The sequence below is a fragment of the Schistocerca piceifrons genome, chromosome 3 (assembly GCF_021461385.2).
Source record: "Schistocerca piceifrons isolate TAMUIC-IGC-003096 chromosome 3, iqSchPice1.1, whole genome shotgun sequence".
Taxonomy (NCBI): Eukaryota; Metazoa; Arthropoda; class Insecta; order Orthoptera; family Acrididae; genus Schistocerca; species Schistocerca piceifrons.
This window is the reverse complement of record NC_060140.1, coordinates 615,345,652-615,364,370: the sequence shown is the minus strand read 5'-3', so window position 1 is coordinate 615,364,370 and position 18,719 is coordinate 615,345,652. Positions and strand designations below refer to the sequence as shown.

Sequence of the window (18,719 nt, the reverse complement as noted above, 5' to 3'; positions counted from 1 at the left end):
GACTTCTTCAAACGTTCTTAAGGGGAAGGGACAATGTACACATGCACGAGCAGTGACCAGAGAACACCTGGCCAGCGCTCAGCATCGAGCATCACATCAACCAGCCCACGGAAGACACAAATACAGTCTAACCGACTTGCCGAATTCGTACTGTGGAACGTGAATCCGGGGTCGTTTGCGCGCAGTTTTTCCCAGGTATCCCGTAGGGCTAGCGCGAACAATGAGACGCAACTCGTGGCACGTTGTAAAATTTAGTTAATGATCCGTCAAGCCGAGTACACAGTTAAAATCCCTTCCAAAGAGGAGATGTTCATGCCGACCGAAGAACAGTGGGGCAATGTCCTCCACATGAAATCGTGACCTGTCAAACCGACACCCGGCACCAGAAGACGCATAGACATTAATCATAGACATGAATCATGAACGCCATGCCTCTGGCAGACTGGAGATACATGATGTCGTCAGTCAGGATGCCTTCGTGGACATACACCACTACTCCACGGGCAAGGTGATCGCAATGAGAGGTATAGAAGTCGTATCCTGCTACATGTGGTAGGGCTGCCAAATGCACATCCTGTAAAAGTGCAAAGTCTAGTTCCAAAGCCCATATCATTTCTTTCAGGAGATGGATCTCGACGAGCGTGCGAACGCCGTTGATATTCAGTGTCTCATGGATCTGCAGGCCAGCGGGGTGATGGGTTGTGGGTCACTGCTATGAAGATGCAGGGCAGCCAGTGGCGGCCGCTTCCGGCGCCCGTCGAACGGCGCAGAAGTTGATATCATCCGGTCACCTCGCATAACGGCGGAGACTCCTGTACGGGATCTGCTGTTTCTTCAGTAGCCTCGCTCCACACCAGCGGTGAGTCCGTCCCCCTGGTATCCATACGTTCAATGCATGTCGACACCGTCAGATCGTCTAGTATCGTTCCTTCTTTGGTAGAGGCTTCAGACGTAGGAATATTCAGTTCCATTGATGCTAGAGCCACTGACGACGCCATCGTTCATGATCTCAGACTCTGTAATGCTGATTTGCTTAAGAGGTAGAGTATCATCTGGAAAGGAAGAAGAGTCCCGTTCCGACGTCGTACGGCGGCTGCTTTTGCGTCGTTTAGGGGAACGTTGTTTACGCAATCGTCCTTCCGTATCTGAAGAAGAGAGTCGCGCCGGTCAGGTAGAAAGGCCGCCGTCGTGGCAACCAGGTATTCGATCAAGGAGTCACCTTCGACATGAACTGGCGCAGCCGGAGCAGCCATCGGAACTGAGAATATGGGCGAAGTCACATCGTCAGTCACGTCGTTCACAGCCGCTCCAGAAAGGATCGGAACACTATCCGCCAGCCGTACACGTGATTCCGAGAGCCGCCGGGATGCCGAGGGCGACTTAAGCGCTGTCCCACATGTGACCGGAAGTGTCGTAGATGACGAGGGAAGTACTACTCCTCCAGTAGGTAGCTGGATTACCCGTCTCTGCAGAAATTCATATCTGATGTGGCCGTCTTTCCCACATGCAGAACAAGTACGCGACTGTCCGTCGTATAGGATTACGGTCCGACATCCGCTGATGGTCAGATAAGACGGAACGTGAGTGCACACGTCGTCTGTGATCTGACACACCCTGTTCAGAACGGGATATGAGCGGAAGTGGCCTCAACGTTCTGCCATATCCTCATGAACAGTGCCGTACGGCCAGAAAGCCGCTGTGACGGGCCCTGCAGCTACCTTGAACGGCAGTTCGAGCACGTGAATAGTTCAAATGCCTACTACCGCTCATTCTACTTTGACCACGCCGGCGTTACCGTCAGCGTGACGGAGTTCCTGTTTCATCGCGTTTGAAAGGCGCTCGCACGCAGCGTCATTGATCATTTTAACGAAAACGGTGTTACTGAGAATTGGTAGATGCATATCCAGAAGTTCCGATGGCGAAATCTTCGCCTCCTCATGGATGAAACGTTCCACATTCAAGGTTTCGGTCGTGCATATATCGGACAAAAGTTGAAACGTGATGTCAGTTTCCTGAACTTATTTACCATGATCTCAGTGCGCGACACCCGTGCACAAGCTATTTCACAGTATAAACAGACACGAGCTCACACGTTCAGCAGGCGGAGATACGGCACGTCCTCTCCGGGCGGCCGCTAAAGACAGACTGCTCAAATGGCTCTGAGCACTATGGGACTTAACATCTGTGGTCATAAGTCCAAAGACAGACTGCAACCTTGGCTGCGGAGTCGTGTGTGCCCCTCCCCCCCCCCCTCCCCCCTCCCGATGCCATATTTTCATAGTGCGACATTCCTCTCTGCTGTTGTCCTTATAAATGAGTTGCAAGTCTTTTCCTAGTACATATGCGGTCCGAATATTACGAATGAAATCTCTCGACTACGTGAGGAGCAGACAAACTGGGCAGAACAAAAATGTTTACTTCTTCGCTAGGTAAAGCATCAGTTTACTGCTAAGTCTCTGTTTTTTATTTATGCATGGAAATATTGGCACTAGTACGCATACCCGTGACACCCCGTGAAGGGAATTCTTTTTTCCCTCTTCTGATGGAGGTATTGAGAACAACATTTCTAGGAACTAGTATATTTTTACGAATTTTCGAGGGTAGGTGCTAACGTAGTGGAATTTCCAATGTGTACTCCTCAAAGATGTGAATCGAAGGCCGTGTTTTTTATTATTTGACCGTACCAGTGTTGACGCTGTTTAACACCTACTACAGAAATGACGATGTTTGCTGACAGTCGTAATGAGTGGAACGCACAGCAGAGCGACCATACTGCGGAAACCTTCTAATATTGCTGTGACGGTAAATCACTGTCTACGACAACGCTAAAATCCATTGAATAAATCTTCATCGTCAGCAGAAAGACAGTGATCAATTTTTTCACGTGTACGATATCTTGTTTTACTTAGTCGGTCTAAAGAACATTAGTTTATAACAACGAGAAATTAGGTCTTAATGATCCCTTCAGAAGCGTATATAATAGTGAAATGAACTACAGTTTGTTAGTAGCAAATTAAACCATAAGAAGGAAGTAAACCATTTCCTAATACTGTAGCCCCTATAACACGGCCGTTATAGCCTGGCATGTAATTTAGTAAATATGGATTGACTTTCAACAGCGAGCTCGTTATGCTCGTTACACAAAACTAATTTGATGTGATACTTGGTCTAACAAGATAGTGCATAATAATATATTGTCTTGATTTGAAATTACCGTAGAGATTTTCTACGGCGTTATTCAGAACTATATGCTACCCTTTCAGGTCCGACGGTTCAAAATTTCATCAACAGTGAAATCATCGGGCAGGATTGACTCCATTAGAGAAAGATAACTCAACTATTCGGCTGTTGTATGTTGACGGATCTATGTAGGCATTCTACATTTACGACAGCTGTTAGTGAACATGAATCTAGGTTCCTCAGTCACAAATCGTCACTGTATTTCGGCGCACGATGCATTTCGAGCACTGGGGGTACAGCTTCAGGTGGTTGATCAATCTACATCATTTTTCAAATTTATATTTATGTCCTGTTAAGATTTCATAGGAATAATAAATTACAATGTGTCACACTGTGAATAAAAAACTAAGACAACACCGAAAAATTACTTACTGTTTGCAGTAATGGTTACATAGTTTCGTAGTAGAGTGTGATTAGTCTATATTTGTGTACGTGTATGCGCTTTTCGTCCTACAGCATATTTGTGAAAACAGTTCAAAACAAGTGAAAGACTATCAAAATGTAAACATGCTACCACACATGGAGGTGTAATAAGGGAAGTTGTGATGACGTCACAAGCCTGAAGCTGACGTCCGCCATGTTACATTGATGTTACAATGTCTGTGTTTATGGATGCACGTCTGGAGGACATTGTAACGTGAAGATACAGGCACTATGTAGACGCAGACATCGTAATCTTCAATGATGTATCCATGCCTCAACGGGCTAAAACGAGTGTTAAAAAAACATTTGTCCCTCACTATGCGGGAGTCGCGAAATGTGTGAACGTAAGGGCTGTCGATTCCGTGGCATATAGAAGTTTGGGTTAGACTTGGAAGTGTGCTCAGATAGGCGAAGGGATTAAGGCGACCGCTTGCTGAAGCTGGAAATCCCGAGTTCAAGTCCCGGTCCGGTACAGATTTTCGTCTGTCTGTCACAACCGCTGATGTCAGTCCGGATTCGATAAAATCGAATCAGTTTCGTAACATTTGATTACGGTACTTGAGATCTGCCATTATAGGTGGTTTAAGAGTAAAGAGCCCATGCTGTTAGTTTTTCTCAGCTGGCAACTTTACTGCCGGAAAACCTTGGCTCGGCTCGGCTGGGCTCAGCTCAGCTGCCCCTTAACCTAGAGGTGATGTAAGGGCCAGGTGAATGAGGAGTGTGCTTCCTCAGCCAGCTACCGGGCACTGCTCGTTAGCGGCGACCCCCCGCAAATTACAGACCAAGGTCACAGGCGTGAGGCGTGCCAGGTTGTCGAAGGGAACACTCAAACAAGTAACGCGCTTAACGAGATCTATAGACGAGTAATTACACGAGCTTCAAATTAAATATCACACAACGGCTTGTAGCTTGCAGCGTATTCTACGGTATTTCCAATTCAAATACTTCCTTTTAATTTTTATTGTTAAGTTGGATACTAGGTATAAGCATCACTATCGCAAATCGAGCACATGAGCGTGTAATCAAGCAGAAAATTTACTTCCATAAACAATATCTATGTGAAATTAGAATCCACATTTTGGGAGCACTGTAAGGCAATGTTTTTCGTCATTAAAACTGACAACGGCAGGGAGAGCGGTATGCTGACCTCACGCCCCTCCTTATCCACATTCAGTGACGCCTAGAGGCTGAGAATAAAAACACGGCGGCCGGTCAGAACCGCTTAGTTCTTCCCAGACCTGTTCAGACGGAGTTTAGATAAGGCAATGTTTGCATTTCAGCATTTCTTTGGGGTTTTAAAGCAAGTGACTGGCGGAACAAGAACAGTGTTGCCGCTGTAAACTCAAATAGTAGATAGACAGACTAGTCAAATGTATATTACCGCGCTCTCCCTTACGCATGCGGTGTGGCGTAGTCGTTAGCGATAACTGGAAAGGGAAAGGGATGCAATTCTATGTAGGCAGAGACCAGTTGACAAAACCGGCAGATGAAGATGGAATAGGCGTCACTGGGAGGGGGGGGGGAAGGGGGGGGGCAGCAACCAGAGGATCAGTCAGGTCTTTTGATGGGCGCTTGTGCACTTACCACAAGAGGTAGAGCTCAACCACAGATAACCACATATATTACTCGCACTCTTAATAACACAACGAGAATTTTACCAAACTCTCAAATGAAAAGAATTTCATTACAAAAGACCTATTGGAGAACTACAGAAAGACGCAGTGCACACACCAGTCAGCCAAATAAAAAACATAGATACGAACTGAAGGCTAGTGTGGTCTGACTTCGGATGCGACTTTACGTTGAATGCTGCGCTCGACCAACGCATCACTGTATCGAACAGTCGGCTGTTCAATAATCTTTGCTTTACGGAAGTGGATTAAATTAAAATTTGCAACGCTATTAAAAACAAGAATAGCAAAAGTTAACACCCAGAAGATAATGTACACGGATTTCAAAACGTTCTCGGCTTCAAAGACAAGACCAATTACGTCGCTTATGTATTCATACTACGTCATCAGCGATAGAGATAAATCTGTAACTGTGTTCAAACAGATCTTGAACCAAGAAAATGGATCAAAAGAAAATTTGCAACGTTAGTAACAACAACAACGGCAGAAGTTAATACCCGGAGGATAACGTACACGAAATTGAAAACGTTCTCGGCATGTGACACACTCATCTTTGTCAAGAGCATCAAGTACAACTTTAGTGAATTCTACTATAGCTGATTCCGTATTTTTGCCTCTTCGGAAACCAAACGGTGATTCTCTTAAAAGGTTGTATTTATTCAGGTAATTCATTACTCTGTCTTTAGTAATTGCTTCTACTATTTTTGAGAATGGTGACGGCAGGGAAATGGGCTAGTAATTTTTTATGTCTTCTGCATTACCTTACTTTAGCAAAGGTACAACTCTTGCCTGTTTTAACTGCTCTGGAAATTTCCATGATGTGAAGTATTCATTTATTATACTTATTAAGCGGCCATGTATAATCTCTATGCATTGTTTCGGTACACACATTGGTACTTCATCTAAGCTTACAGACTTTTTGTTTTTTTAGTTTTTGAATAGTTTTAGTGACTTCATTCCCTGTGGTTAGAAGTAACTTCATTACTTACAAGTGTCATATTTGCTTTGGGAATTTTTGCTGTAACTTCTCCGAAATACTTGAAAAATGTCCGTGTTGTGGATCATTTATTACTTTATCCCCCTACCTTAGCAGTATGCAATTCTGCGTTTGTTTGCCTCTCCCCGTTTCGTTTTTTATAACATCCCAGACGGGTTTGCTTTTATTGTGTGCATTTTATATTATTTTGTCATTAAATGACTTTTTTGTAGCAATCATCATCTCCCTATAGATCTTTTAGTATCTATGATAGAAATTTAAGAATTCTGGATCATTGCGACTCTTTTTCATGGAACTGAGGTATTTAAGTGTTTGTGGGGACTTCTTAATACCTTCTCTTTTCCATTTGTTTTTGTGAGATGTTGATACAGACATGCATACGTTAGGAAATGCCTTTTCGAAGTTCAATTTAAATAATGTGGAGAATTTAGAGAATTTCATATTCACATTGGTTTCCTTATACACTTCATCCCAGCTTTTTTTTGCTAGTTCTTCTGAAAAAATTTTTATTTTGATTTCTAATAGATGCCGTTTGTAGGCTTGTAGTTTAGGGAATGATTCGATGCCTTATTTTAGTGTTGTTATTTGGCAGAGATGGTCTGATAGTACGAGATCTTTTTCAGCTACATCACATTATTCCCTGACCGTCTTTGTGGTCACATCGTCAATTACTGATGCAGTCATTGTAGTAACCCTTGTTGCACTATTGGCCAATAGGGAAATGCCGAAACTTTGAAGGATGTTTATGAGGGTGCCGCTGGATTCATTTATGATATTAGTGTTGATGTTAATGTCCCCACGCAGAATTATGTCGAGCTTTGTACTTGAGACTTTACCCAAAACTTCTGCTAATTTATTGAAAAAAGTGTCCACACTACCACTGGGAGAACTATACACACACAAAATGATTAATTTCTTGGTGATACCAAGCCCTGTTAATTCAGTATCTGATATTTCGAAGCTTTTGCCTTCACTTACTGTACTGAGGTCACGTCTTGGTTTGAACTGTGTTACTTTTCTGATGCAAATGCATGATCCTCCTCCCCTTAAAGCTGTTCTGCAGTAAGAGTTTGCCCTTTCATACAACAGATGTAATACTACATATTGGATTTCTGTGTATCTACACCAGTGATCAGTAACATAAACTACGGTGCAGTTCAAAGATTGGAGCCCAACTTCTAATAGTACTATTTTATGTTTTATTGATTGCATGTTTTGACAGAGAATTTTTAAGTCCGTGAAATGCACCGTGTTACTCTTTCCAGTGGTTTGTTTTTCTTTGTGACATCTGGTATGTATGATATTTGGAGTGTTAAAATCTGCCTTGGAGTGATTGTTTCAGTATTTTTTTAAACTGTTGGAGATACTCTTTAGACAGGGGAACCTGCTGTCTGCATTTCTCCTAAAGAAGACTTTCTTTTTCTACCCATGACAACAGGTATTTGACTATGTGTGGCCCGAGATCCACCCCCTATAATTTCATGAACTAGCTGTACCAATCTTCCCTTGCCAGTCCTGTTTAGGTGTAGGCCATGCATAGTGAAACCCCATCTGTTGATACACTCCTGGAAATTGAAATAAGGACACCGTGAATTCATTGTCCCAGGAAGGGGAAACTTTATTGACACATTCCTGGGGTCAGATACATCACATGATCACACTGACAGAACCACAGGCACATAGACACAGGCAACAGAGCATGCACAATGTCGGCACTAGTACAGTGTATATCCACCTTTCGCAGCAATGCAGGCTGCTATTCTCCCACGGAGACGATCGTAGAGATGCTGGATGTAGTCCTGTGGAACGGCTTGCCATGCCATTTCCACCTGGCGCCTCAGTTGGACCAGCGTTCGTGCTGGATGTGCAGACCGCGTGAGACGACGCTTCATCCAGTCCCAAACATGCTCAATGGGGGACAGATACGGAGATCTTGCTGGCCAGGGTAGTTGACTTACACCTTCTAGAGCACGTTGGGTGGCACGGCATACATGCGGACGTGCATTGTCCTGTTGGAACAGCAAGTTCCCTTGCCGGTCTAGGAATGGTAGAACGATGGGTTCTATGACGGTTTGGATGTACCGTGCACTATTCAGTGTCCCCTCGACGATCACCAGTGGTGTACGGCCAGTGTAGGAGATCGCTCCCCACACCATGATGCCGGGTGTTGGCCCTGTGTGCCTCGGTCGTATGCAGTCCTGATTGTGGCGCTCACCTGCACGGCGCCAAACACGCATACGACCATCATTGGCACCAAGGCAGAAGCGACTCTCATCTCCATTCGTCCCTCCATTCACGCCTGTCGCGACACCACTGGAGGCGGGCTGCACGATGTTGGGGCGTGAGCGGAAGACGGCCTAACGGTGTGCGGGACCGTAGCCCAGCTTTATGGAGACGGTTGCGAATGGTCCTCGCCGATACCCCAGGAGCAACAGTGTCCCTAATTTGCTGGGAAGTGGCGCTGCGGTCCCCTACGGCACTGCGTAGGATCCTACGGTCTTGGCGTGCATCCGTGCGTCGCTGCGGTCCGGTCCCAGGTCGACGGGCACGTGCACCTTCCGCCGACCACTGGCGACAACATCGATGTACTGTGGAGACCTCACGCCCCACGTGTTGAGCAATTCGGCGGTACGTCCACCCGGCCTCCCGCATGCCCACTATACGCCCTCGCTCAAAGTCCGTCAACTGCACATACGGTTCACGTCCACGCTGTCGCGGCATGCTACCAGCGTTAAAGACTGCGATGGAGCTCCGTATGCCACGGCAAACTGGCTGACACTGACGGCGGCGGTGCACAAATGCTGCGCAGCTAGCGCCATTCGGCGGCCAACACCGCGGTTCCTGGTGTGTCCGCTGTGCCGTGCGTGTGATCATTGCTTGTACAGCCCTCTCGCAGTGTCCGGAGCAAGTATGGTGGGTCTGACACACCGGTGTCAATGTGTTCTTTTTTCCATTTCCAGGAGTGTAGTTCCTACGGGCGCCAGAGTAATATGAGCAAAGTTGGCTGCCCTCAAAGTCATCCCTAACTCCACATTGATTCGCCTTACAGCTCCATCAAGGTATTGTCGATCATGACGCCTGAACAGCTCAACATAGTGTATGTTGGTGCCATGAATCAGCTATCTGGTCCAGCTCACCACCTATGTCATATGCCCCACCCCTGTCCGAAATGTTTCCTGCCCACCCACTATTACTACATGGTCCTTTAGCTTGAAGATACTGGTGGCCTGGTACGCTTCCCCTAAACTTTCCTTTAACTGAGGGTCTACACCTCCCCCATGGCTACTACCCAGCAGCAGCACTTTCTTCTTCGTAACACTTTGTACATTCCTAGGCTTCTTGGCATTGGTTGAAGTGTGCTCCACATTTCCTGCTCCTCGTTCTACCTGAAGCTCTTCTCCACTTAACTCTGGCAGTGGTAGATACCTGTTTTTGGTGTTGATGATAAAACTGTCAGATCGCTTTTTCTTTCTTCCTACCCTCCTACCAGCTGGCAGTTCCCAACCACCCTCTTCCCCCTTATCTCCCTTGATCCTTATCAGTTCCTTCCTCGCTTCCTCAAATTGTGCCTGAAGGGCACAGATTTTCTTTTTTTGTTCCCCAATCAAAATGTTTCTACTGCACACTCTGCAGTTCCAGGACAGAGCCTCTTCTGTTCTCGCAACATTCTCCCCACTGCAACCCCCCTCCCCTTTCCCCCAGTGAAGCTGAGAACGTGACAAAGATAAGTGTGTCACAGGTATATTTTTGGATCTTTCTAAGGCCTTTGATACAGTCAACCACAATATTCTATTAAATAAATTAGAAACATTAGGAATAAGAGCGGTAGCTAATGACTGATTCGATCATAGCAGAGGGTACAAAGACTAGAGGTAACAGATACTTCAAATAGATCCAAACATTTAGTAAAACACTTATCAGAACCAAAATCATTAATAAAGCGGTTCTGCAAGGTAGCATATTAGGACCAATACTATTCGTGATATACAGCAATGACTTTCCCAGTAGTGTTACTCATGGTGGAAAAATTCTCTTCGCTGATGACAGCAATATTATAGTCATTGCAGAGAAACCAAATGAAACTCTCAAGGAAGCTTACGATTGGTTAATAAGCAATAAAGTGACATTGAACATAAAGAAAACTAATGCCATGAATTTCGTTTGAACAGGGAAAATGACAATGTTAAATTACATGTAGATGGCACCTCTATAGACTGTGTAACAAATGCAAAATTTCTAGGAATGAATATTGATTCTCAGTTGAAGTGGTGTGAGCATACGAAGGTACTTCCAAACAGAATGCATCAGCATGTTATGCCCTTAGAATCCTATCATCAGCTTGTAACATGCAGTGTCTTTTAGTTGCATACTATTCATATGTACACTCAATTCTTAGCTATGGCACTCTTGTTTGGGGAACAAGTGCACAAAATATGAACTCAATTTTGAAACTCCAGAAAGGAGCCATAAGAATAATAACCAAAAATAGTAGTCGAGCTCATTGTAAAGATCTGTTCAAAATATTGGGGATTTTATTGCTCTGTGTTAATACATTTACCAGTCAGTTGTACACATCAAAAATAACATTGGTAATTACTGCACAAATAGCTCTGTCCATGACCATGGAACAAGAGCTAAACTCTACTTACACTTGCCAACCAAAAATAAACATATAACTCAAAACAGCATTTTCTACCAAGGAATAAAGCGGTACAATAAATTACTAAAAGGAATTAAAGAAATTGCAAAAATACATTTATTTAAAAAGGTAGCTAAAAAGTACCTGTTATGCAATGCATTTTATACACTGAAGGATTACTTAGTTACAAAAAGAATAGGTGTTTGGTAAAAAAATGCTATACAAATAAATAATAATAATGATTAAAAAGCATCCAACATTCCACATAACACCTTCACACTATGTTTTTTCCTTCTTTTTTTCTTTTCTAGAAAAACTTACCCATAAGTTATGCATAGCACAATACTAACACCTCTTCCTCTTTCTGAGCTCAACATCTCACTCATTATAAATGGATGGTGACTCACTTTTCAGGATAGAAAATGGGAAGTTGCGGTACAGAAAATGGCCCAGAGATCACCAGTGTGTGTTTGTGTCTGTGTCTGTGTGTGTGTGTGTGTGTGTGTGTGTGTGTGTGTGTGTGTGTGTGTGTGTGAAGTGTTATGAAACAATGTGTAGTGACTGGCAGTGAGATATGAGTGAACAGTGTGGCATTACATTATTTAATAAATTATTTGTAAAAAAAGTATTGTATACCAGGAGTAAATCTAATGATTGTCTCTAACTAGAAGTCTGTAAATGTATGTGTATACGAATTAGCTTATTCTAAATTGGTCTAAACTTGTAAATACTTTGACATGTCCTATATCCTTGTAAAAAGGGCTCTGAGGATGAAAAAGCTACTACTACTACTACTACTACTACAAGGACCAGAACAGTTACGTGGCTTATATGCTCCTATATAAACTACGTCATCAACAATGGAAGTAAATCTGTAACTGAATTCAAACTGTACTTGAAACAAGAAGGGGCCACATTTCAACAGCAACGGGAAAAAGCAGAAATGTGCCCTTTCATGCACTTTTTACGAAACTAATGTTATTTTTAAAAGAAAAACAACATAATTACATTTCAGAGGAAGTTTTGAGTTCGCGTAGAAGTAAAGCTCAGTGCCTTCATTTCAAACGAAGTAACACCACCTTTTTCATGCGCCACAAATTAAATAACAACAATCCCGTTAGAGAAGAAAATTTTGGTTTTAAGAGGAAATAGAACTTCTTAGTTAATTTTACAGACTCAAACTTCTTACGGAAAAAAAGAATAGCTGAAGAAAGCTAGCCATTAAAAAAAAAGATAGAAAAAAGCGTTGCTAGAAGGCGTGCTGCTCGTCGCCAGTTCAGGCCCTGACACTAGCATTTACTTGATATTTAGCATTTATCTTTCCTGAAAGTTCGCGCGGCTCCCCGCGTCGGAGGTTCGAGTTCTCCTTTGGGCATGAGTGTGTGTGTCGCCCTTAGCGTAAGTTAGTTTAAGTTAGATAAAGTAGTGCGGAAGCCTAGTGACCGATGACCTCCGCAATTTGGTCCCATAGTCCTTACCAAAAATTTCGATTTATCAGTTTTCATTTCTGAAATGTCTAATGTGTGTATATTCTTTAATATTCTATTTTCGTATATGCACAAGCATTCCGGAATATTCCATGTCTGTATAAATAGCTGCACTCTCCACGCAGGAGTTCAGTTTTGTTGTGGCTGTACGTTGTTGACAGTAATAAATACCCTTTCCTTATTAAATGTTGAACCTTATTAGTGACACTGTCTTCAGAATTTGACTTGATTCTCGGTCAGACGTGATATATTATAAGCTGGAATAGGACACAGAGTTCTGCAATGGGGAGCTCTACACGTAAGTCGTGTACGGAACATCAAAGTAGCTTCTTGGATTTCACTCTCCAGAGCGCCTGCAACGATTAGTGGTATTTCCACAAGTAGATGAGGCAGTCTGCCACGAGACTTAATATCTGTCACTGTACTGCAGAGGCGTTGTAACATAAGTAGAACACTCCTTCTGGTTTATCTCTTTCAGTAGTATACCACGTTGAGGACATACTAAAATAATTATTAAATAAGTGTATGTTTTTCAAGGAAGATCATATTCTCCAGCGTTAGCAACAAGCGTCAATTTGATTCAGATTTACAGAATTCGAAGCAAATGTACTGATCTAGGAAACATCATAGTAACTAGTACTACTGCTGAACAAGAAGCAATTCAAGCAACCTGCAGAAAGCAGTTCGATGAAAATTTATGAACTTAAATACAAACGCTCTCTTATTCATTCTCCTGTATCTGTCTTTTCTAATGTGTTATATACGTTTCTGGAAACAGAGAAACTGAAAATATGTACATAGTACCGTTTCGTCTAAAGGCATAATCTCCACAATAATCACAATTCTTACAGGTTATTATCTCTATATGTAAAAACGCCGTCTTATATTCCGTGTACACCTGGTCATTAAGAATTTCACATAAGTGTGAATCTCATTCGGTTGACCAAGTACAGAGAGTTCAAAGCCAAGACTCAGACCGCACGGTCAGCTAGAGCTGCTCTGTGTAACCGGCCGCAGAGGCGGGCTGGAATGTTAGTAATTTCTGGCAACCGACGATGGACTAAAGGCCATCCTTACGCTCATTGAAGAGTTTCTGTATGTGCGCCGAATGGGAACTTCAAGAGTACGGCTGTCTCTCACAGCACAGAGAGAAACTGAGGGCTCGATTTCGAGTACTCAAATGACATCTCACAGATGAAAACCTCTATTTTTTGTAACTAGAGGAAAAGAACAAAACGAGATTGGAAACTTGTAATAAATTTCTACTTGAGTAGTTGCCAGACAGTGAACGATATAGGATTAGGTCTAAAGGTAAAAATGTAAAGTACTTAATTGCAAATCAGGCGGAAACTTGATTAATAGAAACTATTTTTGCATTTGTAAGAAACATATTTACAAACTGCTATTCAAAACTTTTTTTAGCTTACGTAACAACGGAAATTATTTTGTATATTCTCATATAGGTGAACTTCATCAACGGACGTTGTTCAGGGATATTTCCAGCGGATTTCATTATATGTCTGCCTACCTCATAGCACCCCAAGTTCTGGAACGGTATTCTAAAATTCGTTGCATAAGCCTCTTGTACGACATTTCTTTTACTCATACAGTGCACTTCTCAGAACGTTTTCTGGAAATCATTCACCGCCTATAATACTGCTTTTGTGTGATTGACTCATTTCATATCGCTTCTTAGTATTAAGCCTAAATATTTGTACTGTAATGTGTTAAAGAGTTTCTCCAATGAACTTGTAGTAAGTTGTTGCAGGATTCTTTCTCTCTGCTCTAGATATTACCTCAGATAAAACCAAATGTAAAGACACAACCGTCCGGGTATCAGAGCTCAGTAATGTGCATTTCTCGGATTCAGGGAAGCGATCCTGCCCCAGATCGATCCGTCTCGCGGATTAACCTGGTGAGCTGGGCAGCCTGGGTGTGATTTTTCCACATCCATCCAGGTAAATATCGGGAGGGTACCTACGTCATGCCTCTTATACGCGCTACACGGATATTTGTGGAAAGTTCCCGGACTTGAAATCATGATATTTACTCCACATGCAGATCCAGATTTCGTCCAGGGGTGGCGGGGGGGGGGGGGGGGGGAGTGTTACTGTGAGAAAGGACATCCGTTCACCACCTTCACCAACATTGCAAAAACAGTATAAAAATTACGTCCACATGGAGACAATAGAAAAGGGCAAGGAAGTAGAAGAAAAGGAAGAAGTAGAAGAAGAAGAAGAAGAAGAAGATCAACTAGTAAACAGAGATGCTGCTGTTCATTACACCTGTCTTCCGTCTTCCTTCCATGCGTTACGATACGCTCCGGGTACGCAAGAGCATCTGCAGTGAACAGTCTTATGCAGGTGCTGACCCTGTCTGCTAAATCGACCGTGCGTACTGAAAACATAGGGGTCCTATTGCGCTTTCTTGGAGAGCACTTGATGTCTTTCCTTTAAACAAACATCTCTAAATAAGAAAGCTGAAGGGTGTCGATGACATAATAACATTAAGGAACAGGTCAATGCAGTGCAATTGCTAAATAGGATTGGGAATTGGACATGGGTTCTAATCTTCCCCTCCCGTCCTCTTCCTCCTCCTCGCCCTCCCTTTGCCCATTCCCTCGTAGCCCTACTCTTTCTCTTTCCACCCCCCCCCCCCCCCACCACCTTTCTAAAGCTCCTCCTCCTCCTTCCCCCTCTCTCAGTCCATCTCCTCCCATTTCCTTCCCATGCCTTCTATGTCGATCTCCTTCTCCCCCGTCTCTCTGACCTTGACTCGTGCTTATTGTTATTGCAACCGAAACCTTGATTGGGAAAATGAATGGATAAATCGGTTGTGATCACTGGTATACTGCGTATGAGAGAGAGACCTCTCCATCTGCTGGATGTGTGAGCATAGTAGCTTTGGTGACAGTATTTCGGATAGTTTCAATCAGCGAACACGTAGGATTCAAAATGGCTCTGAGCACTATGGGACTTAACTTCTGAGGTCATCAATCCCCTAGAACTTAGAACTACTTAAACCTAACTATCCTAAGGACGTCACACACATCCATGCCCGAGGCAGGATTCGAACCTGCGACCGGAGCGGTCGCGCGGTTCCGGACTGTAGCGCCTAGAACCGCTCGGCCACTCCACGTAGGATTACAAAGTTTTGGACGACTCAGATTCCATAGTAGGCTAGGTCGATAACTCGTAAATCAAACTTTCCTGTTTTCTTTTAAAGCCGACTGCCAAGAACAAACTAAAACAGGACAATGTTGTGTATAAATTTTTATTTATTATCATATTTAGAGGGAAAGAACGTATTTGGTACAAAAATTTCCTTAATGGCATAAACGCCCTACTGTCGTAGTTTAAACTGACGGCGTACAATAAAACGAAACCACACATTCTCATAGTACTGCTCAGTACTATCTTCCTCGCAGTCAAATGGTTCAAATGGCTCTGAGCACTATGAGATTTAACATCTGAGGTCATCAGTCCCCTAGAAATTAGAACTACTTAAACCCAACTAACCTAAGGACATCACACACATCCATGCCTGAAGCACGATTCAAACCTGCGACCGTAGCGGTCGCGCGGTTCAAGAGTAAAGCGCGTAGAACCACTCGGCCACTCTGGCCGGCTCCTCGCAGTCAATTTTGATAGAAAACCTATACATTGTTGGAAAATATGTCCGCGTGAATGTTTGTTAGAGGATCATCTAAGCATTTGACGTAAACCGATGAAGAACTTCCTAGGTTTTTGCTAACAACGTTCCATATATATATATATATATATATATATATATATATATATATATATATATATATATCTCCGAATGTTCATTAGAGTGTTGTGTAAAAATTTGAAGGAAATGGGTGAAGAGATTTTCGGTAACAACGTTCGCCCTTATATATATTAGATATACAGGGTGCATCATAATTAAAGGCGTAAACGCATAGTGTTGAAAGTACACGACACTAGAAGCAAAAAAGTCGCAGTAACCATAGGGTCGAAAATGCATACCTTAAGACCTACGAGCAATTTTTCATCCTCGATACTGTGAAACAAATCTCTTCTACTGCAAGTTGTTTGCTTTCCGTATTTTGGGAACTGGTAGTATGGACCAAAACAAGAACAAAAGTCCAGTAAACATGTGCTCTAAAATGCATTCAAATGGTTCAAATGGCTCTGAGCACTATGTGACTTAACTTCTGAGGTCATCAGTCGCCCAGAACTTAGAACTACTTGAACCTAACTAACCTGAGGACTTCACACACATCCATGCCCGAGGCAGGATTCGAACCTGCGACCGTAGCGGTCGCTCGGCTCCAGACTGTAGCGCCTTAAATGCATTACTTAAGAGCTATGAGCACTTGTTCATCTTTGCTACTTCGAAACACAACTCTTTAAATGATCAAGCGCTCGTAAGTTTTAATGTATGTATTTTCGAGTACATGTTTGCTGGACTTTTTTTTCTTATTTTGGTCCATACTACCAGTTCCCAAAATATGGAAAGCAAAGTACTTCCAGTAGAAGAGAATTGTTTCACAGTATCTAAGATGAAATTGCTCGTAGCTCTTAAGACATGCATTTTCGATCCAATGTTTACTGAGACTTTTTTGCTTCTAGTATCGTGTATTGTCAACTGTATGTTTTTACGGAATTATGATACACCCTGTACATTATGTACCAAAAAGGAAGAGTTTATGTCCAACGTTCGTCCTTATATCTTACATATTTGTCTCTCTATCGAAAATGAATAGCCTATGTTCGTCCGAATGTACATTAGAGAGACGTGTAAAAATTTGAAGTAAATTACTCTAGTATTTTTCGAGATTTCTGGTAACAACATTCAACAACGGCTGGTCTTTATGTATTGGTATAACTAATCATTGTCCTAGAATCTCATCTTGATATACTGAACTGATTTTGAATTATAGGGATCCCGCAACTATACATTTCCAGTATTAAAATATGTCTGCAACCCAGTCGTTTTCTACCGAAGTCCAACACTGATGTCTTCAGACTTACACAAGGAATCTTGAAGAAAATAGACACCAGTAGATGTAGTTATATTGAACAATTTTATTTATCTACCCGTTTCGGTGTCTCATCGGCACCATCTTCAGGCAACTATACACGAAACTAGGTAAGTCATCCAGTCGTTAATGCTGTTACAGGGACTATATCCAGCTGGTTTCCATAGACTTGTAAAAACTTCTCGGTCGATGTCGACCTTTCCGACGTCGTTAGAGGTGCCAGTGAGGCAGAGAAACTGGTCAGTAAATAAAATTATTAAATAAAATTACGGCTGTTGGTGTCTACTTTCTGAAAGTTTTCGACCAATCATCATACGATCCCATTTACACAAGACGGAGCTACGGATACACACGGAATAGTTGTAACAATAGTCCGCGCTCTTCCTGTGTCCACTGCCGACAGCATCCCAAAAAGCAAATGCAACTGCCGACGAGATCGCAAACACCGAGGCAGCAGCGCAGCGCCGCGACGTACCTCTCGACGCGACGCGAGTGGTCGGCAGTCTCGTGGAGGAGTCGTCGGGCGGTCACTGCGGGACACGGACACTGGTTGCTGTCGCGGACGCACAGTGGAGTGGCTGTTGGGCGCAGGCAGCGGGCGGCAGGCAGCGACTGAGCGGTGGGCGGGTGGCGCGGGGCCGCAGCCGCCGCCAGCCGTGCCCCACTCTCGCTGTCCGGCCCACGCCGCGCCGCGACTTTCATCGCGCTCATCACCACGGCACGGCACAGCGGCCCGCGGCCCAGCCGGGGCACGCACCGTCAGCGGCGGCAATAGCAGCGGCGAGAGCCGGCGAAAGGGCCGCGTCCGCCTGCTGACGCCCCACGGCCCCTGCCCGGAAACAGGAGACCCCAGTCCATAGCCAAATGACGTGTCCCATCGCATGGCTGTGCAACTTACACTTTCAGATCCTGAATGGGCAAGCTACTTTACAATATGACTGTCTGTCCCTATTTTCTCTTATTTCCAACTACCTTGTCCGGGTACCTACACTGCGCAACAGAATTAAACGATCACTTTTTCGAAAGCCCGTAATTCCCACCCGTTCCAACGCTTAAGCAAGAAAGCTGACTCGAGGTGCACACAATCTTCCTCCGTAACGGTACAGAAGCGTGGTGCCCTGCGGACGTCACCCTCGAGAACGAAACACCACAGCTCAGAATTTCATGTGACTCGTAAGGTGGGTTGGGTGCTTTTTGGGGGAGGAGACCAGACAGCGAGGTCATCGGTCTCATCGGATTAGGGAAGGGCGAGAAAGGAAGTCGGCCATGCCCTGTG

At 43.8% G+C, this 18,719-nt stretch overlaps 1 protein-coding gene across 1 annotated transcript in view; it reads right to left on the bottom strand.

Moving 5' to 3' along the window:
• Window positions 1-18,326, bottom strand: part of LOC124788894 (phenoloxidase-activating factor 2-like) — a 450,082-nt gene extending 431,756 nt beyond the window's left edge. The window contains exon 1 of the mRNA XM_047256177.1: window positions 17,919-18,326. Within this exon, the coding sequence (XP_047112133.1) occupies window positions 17,919-18,326 (408 nt within the window). The remainder of the gene's footprint in view (window positions 1-17,918) is intronic.
• Window positions 18,327-18,719: the final 393 nt, after the last annotated feature.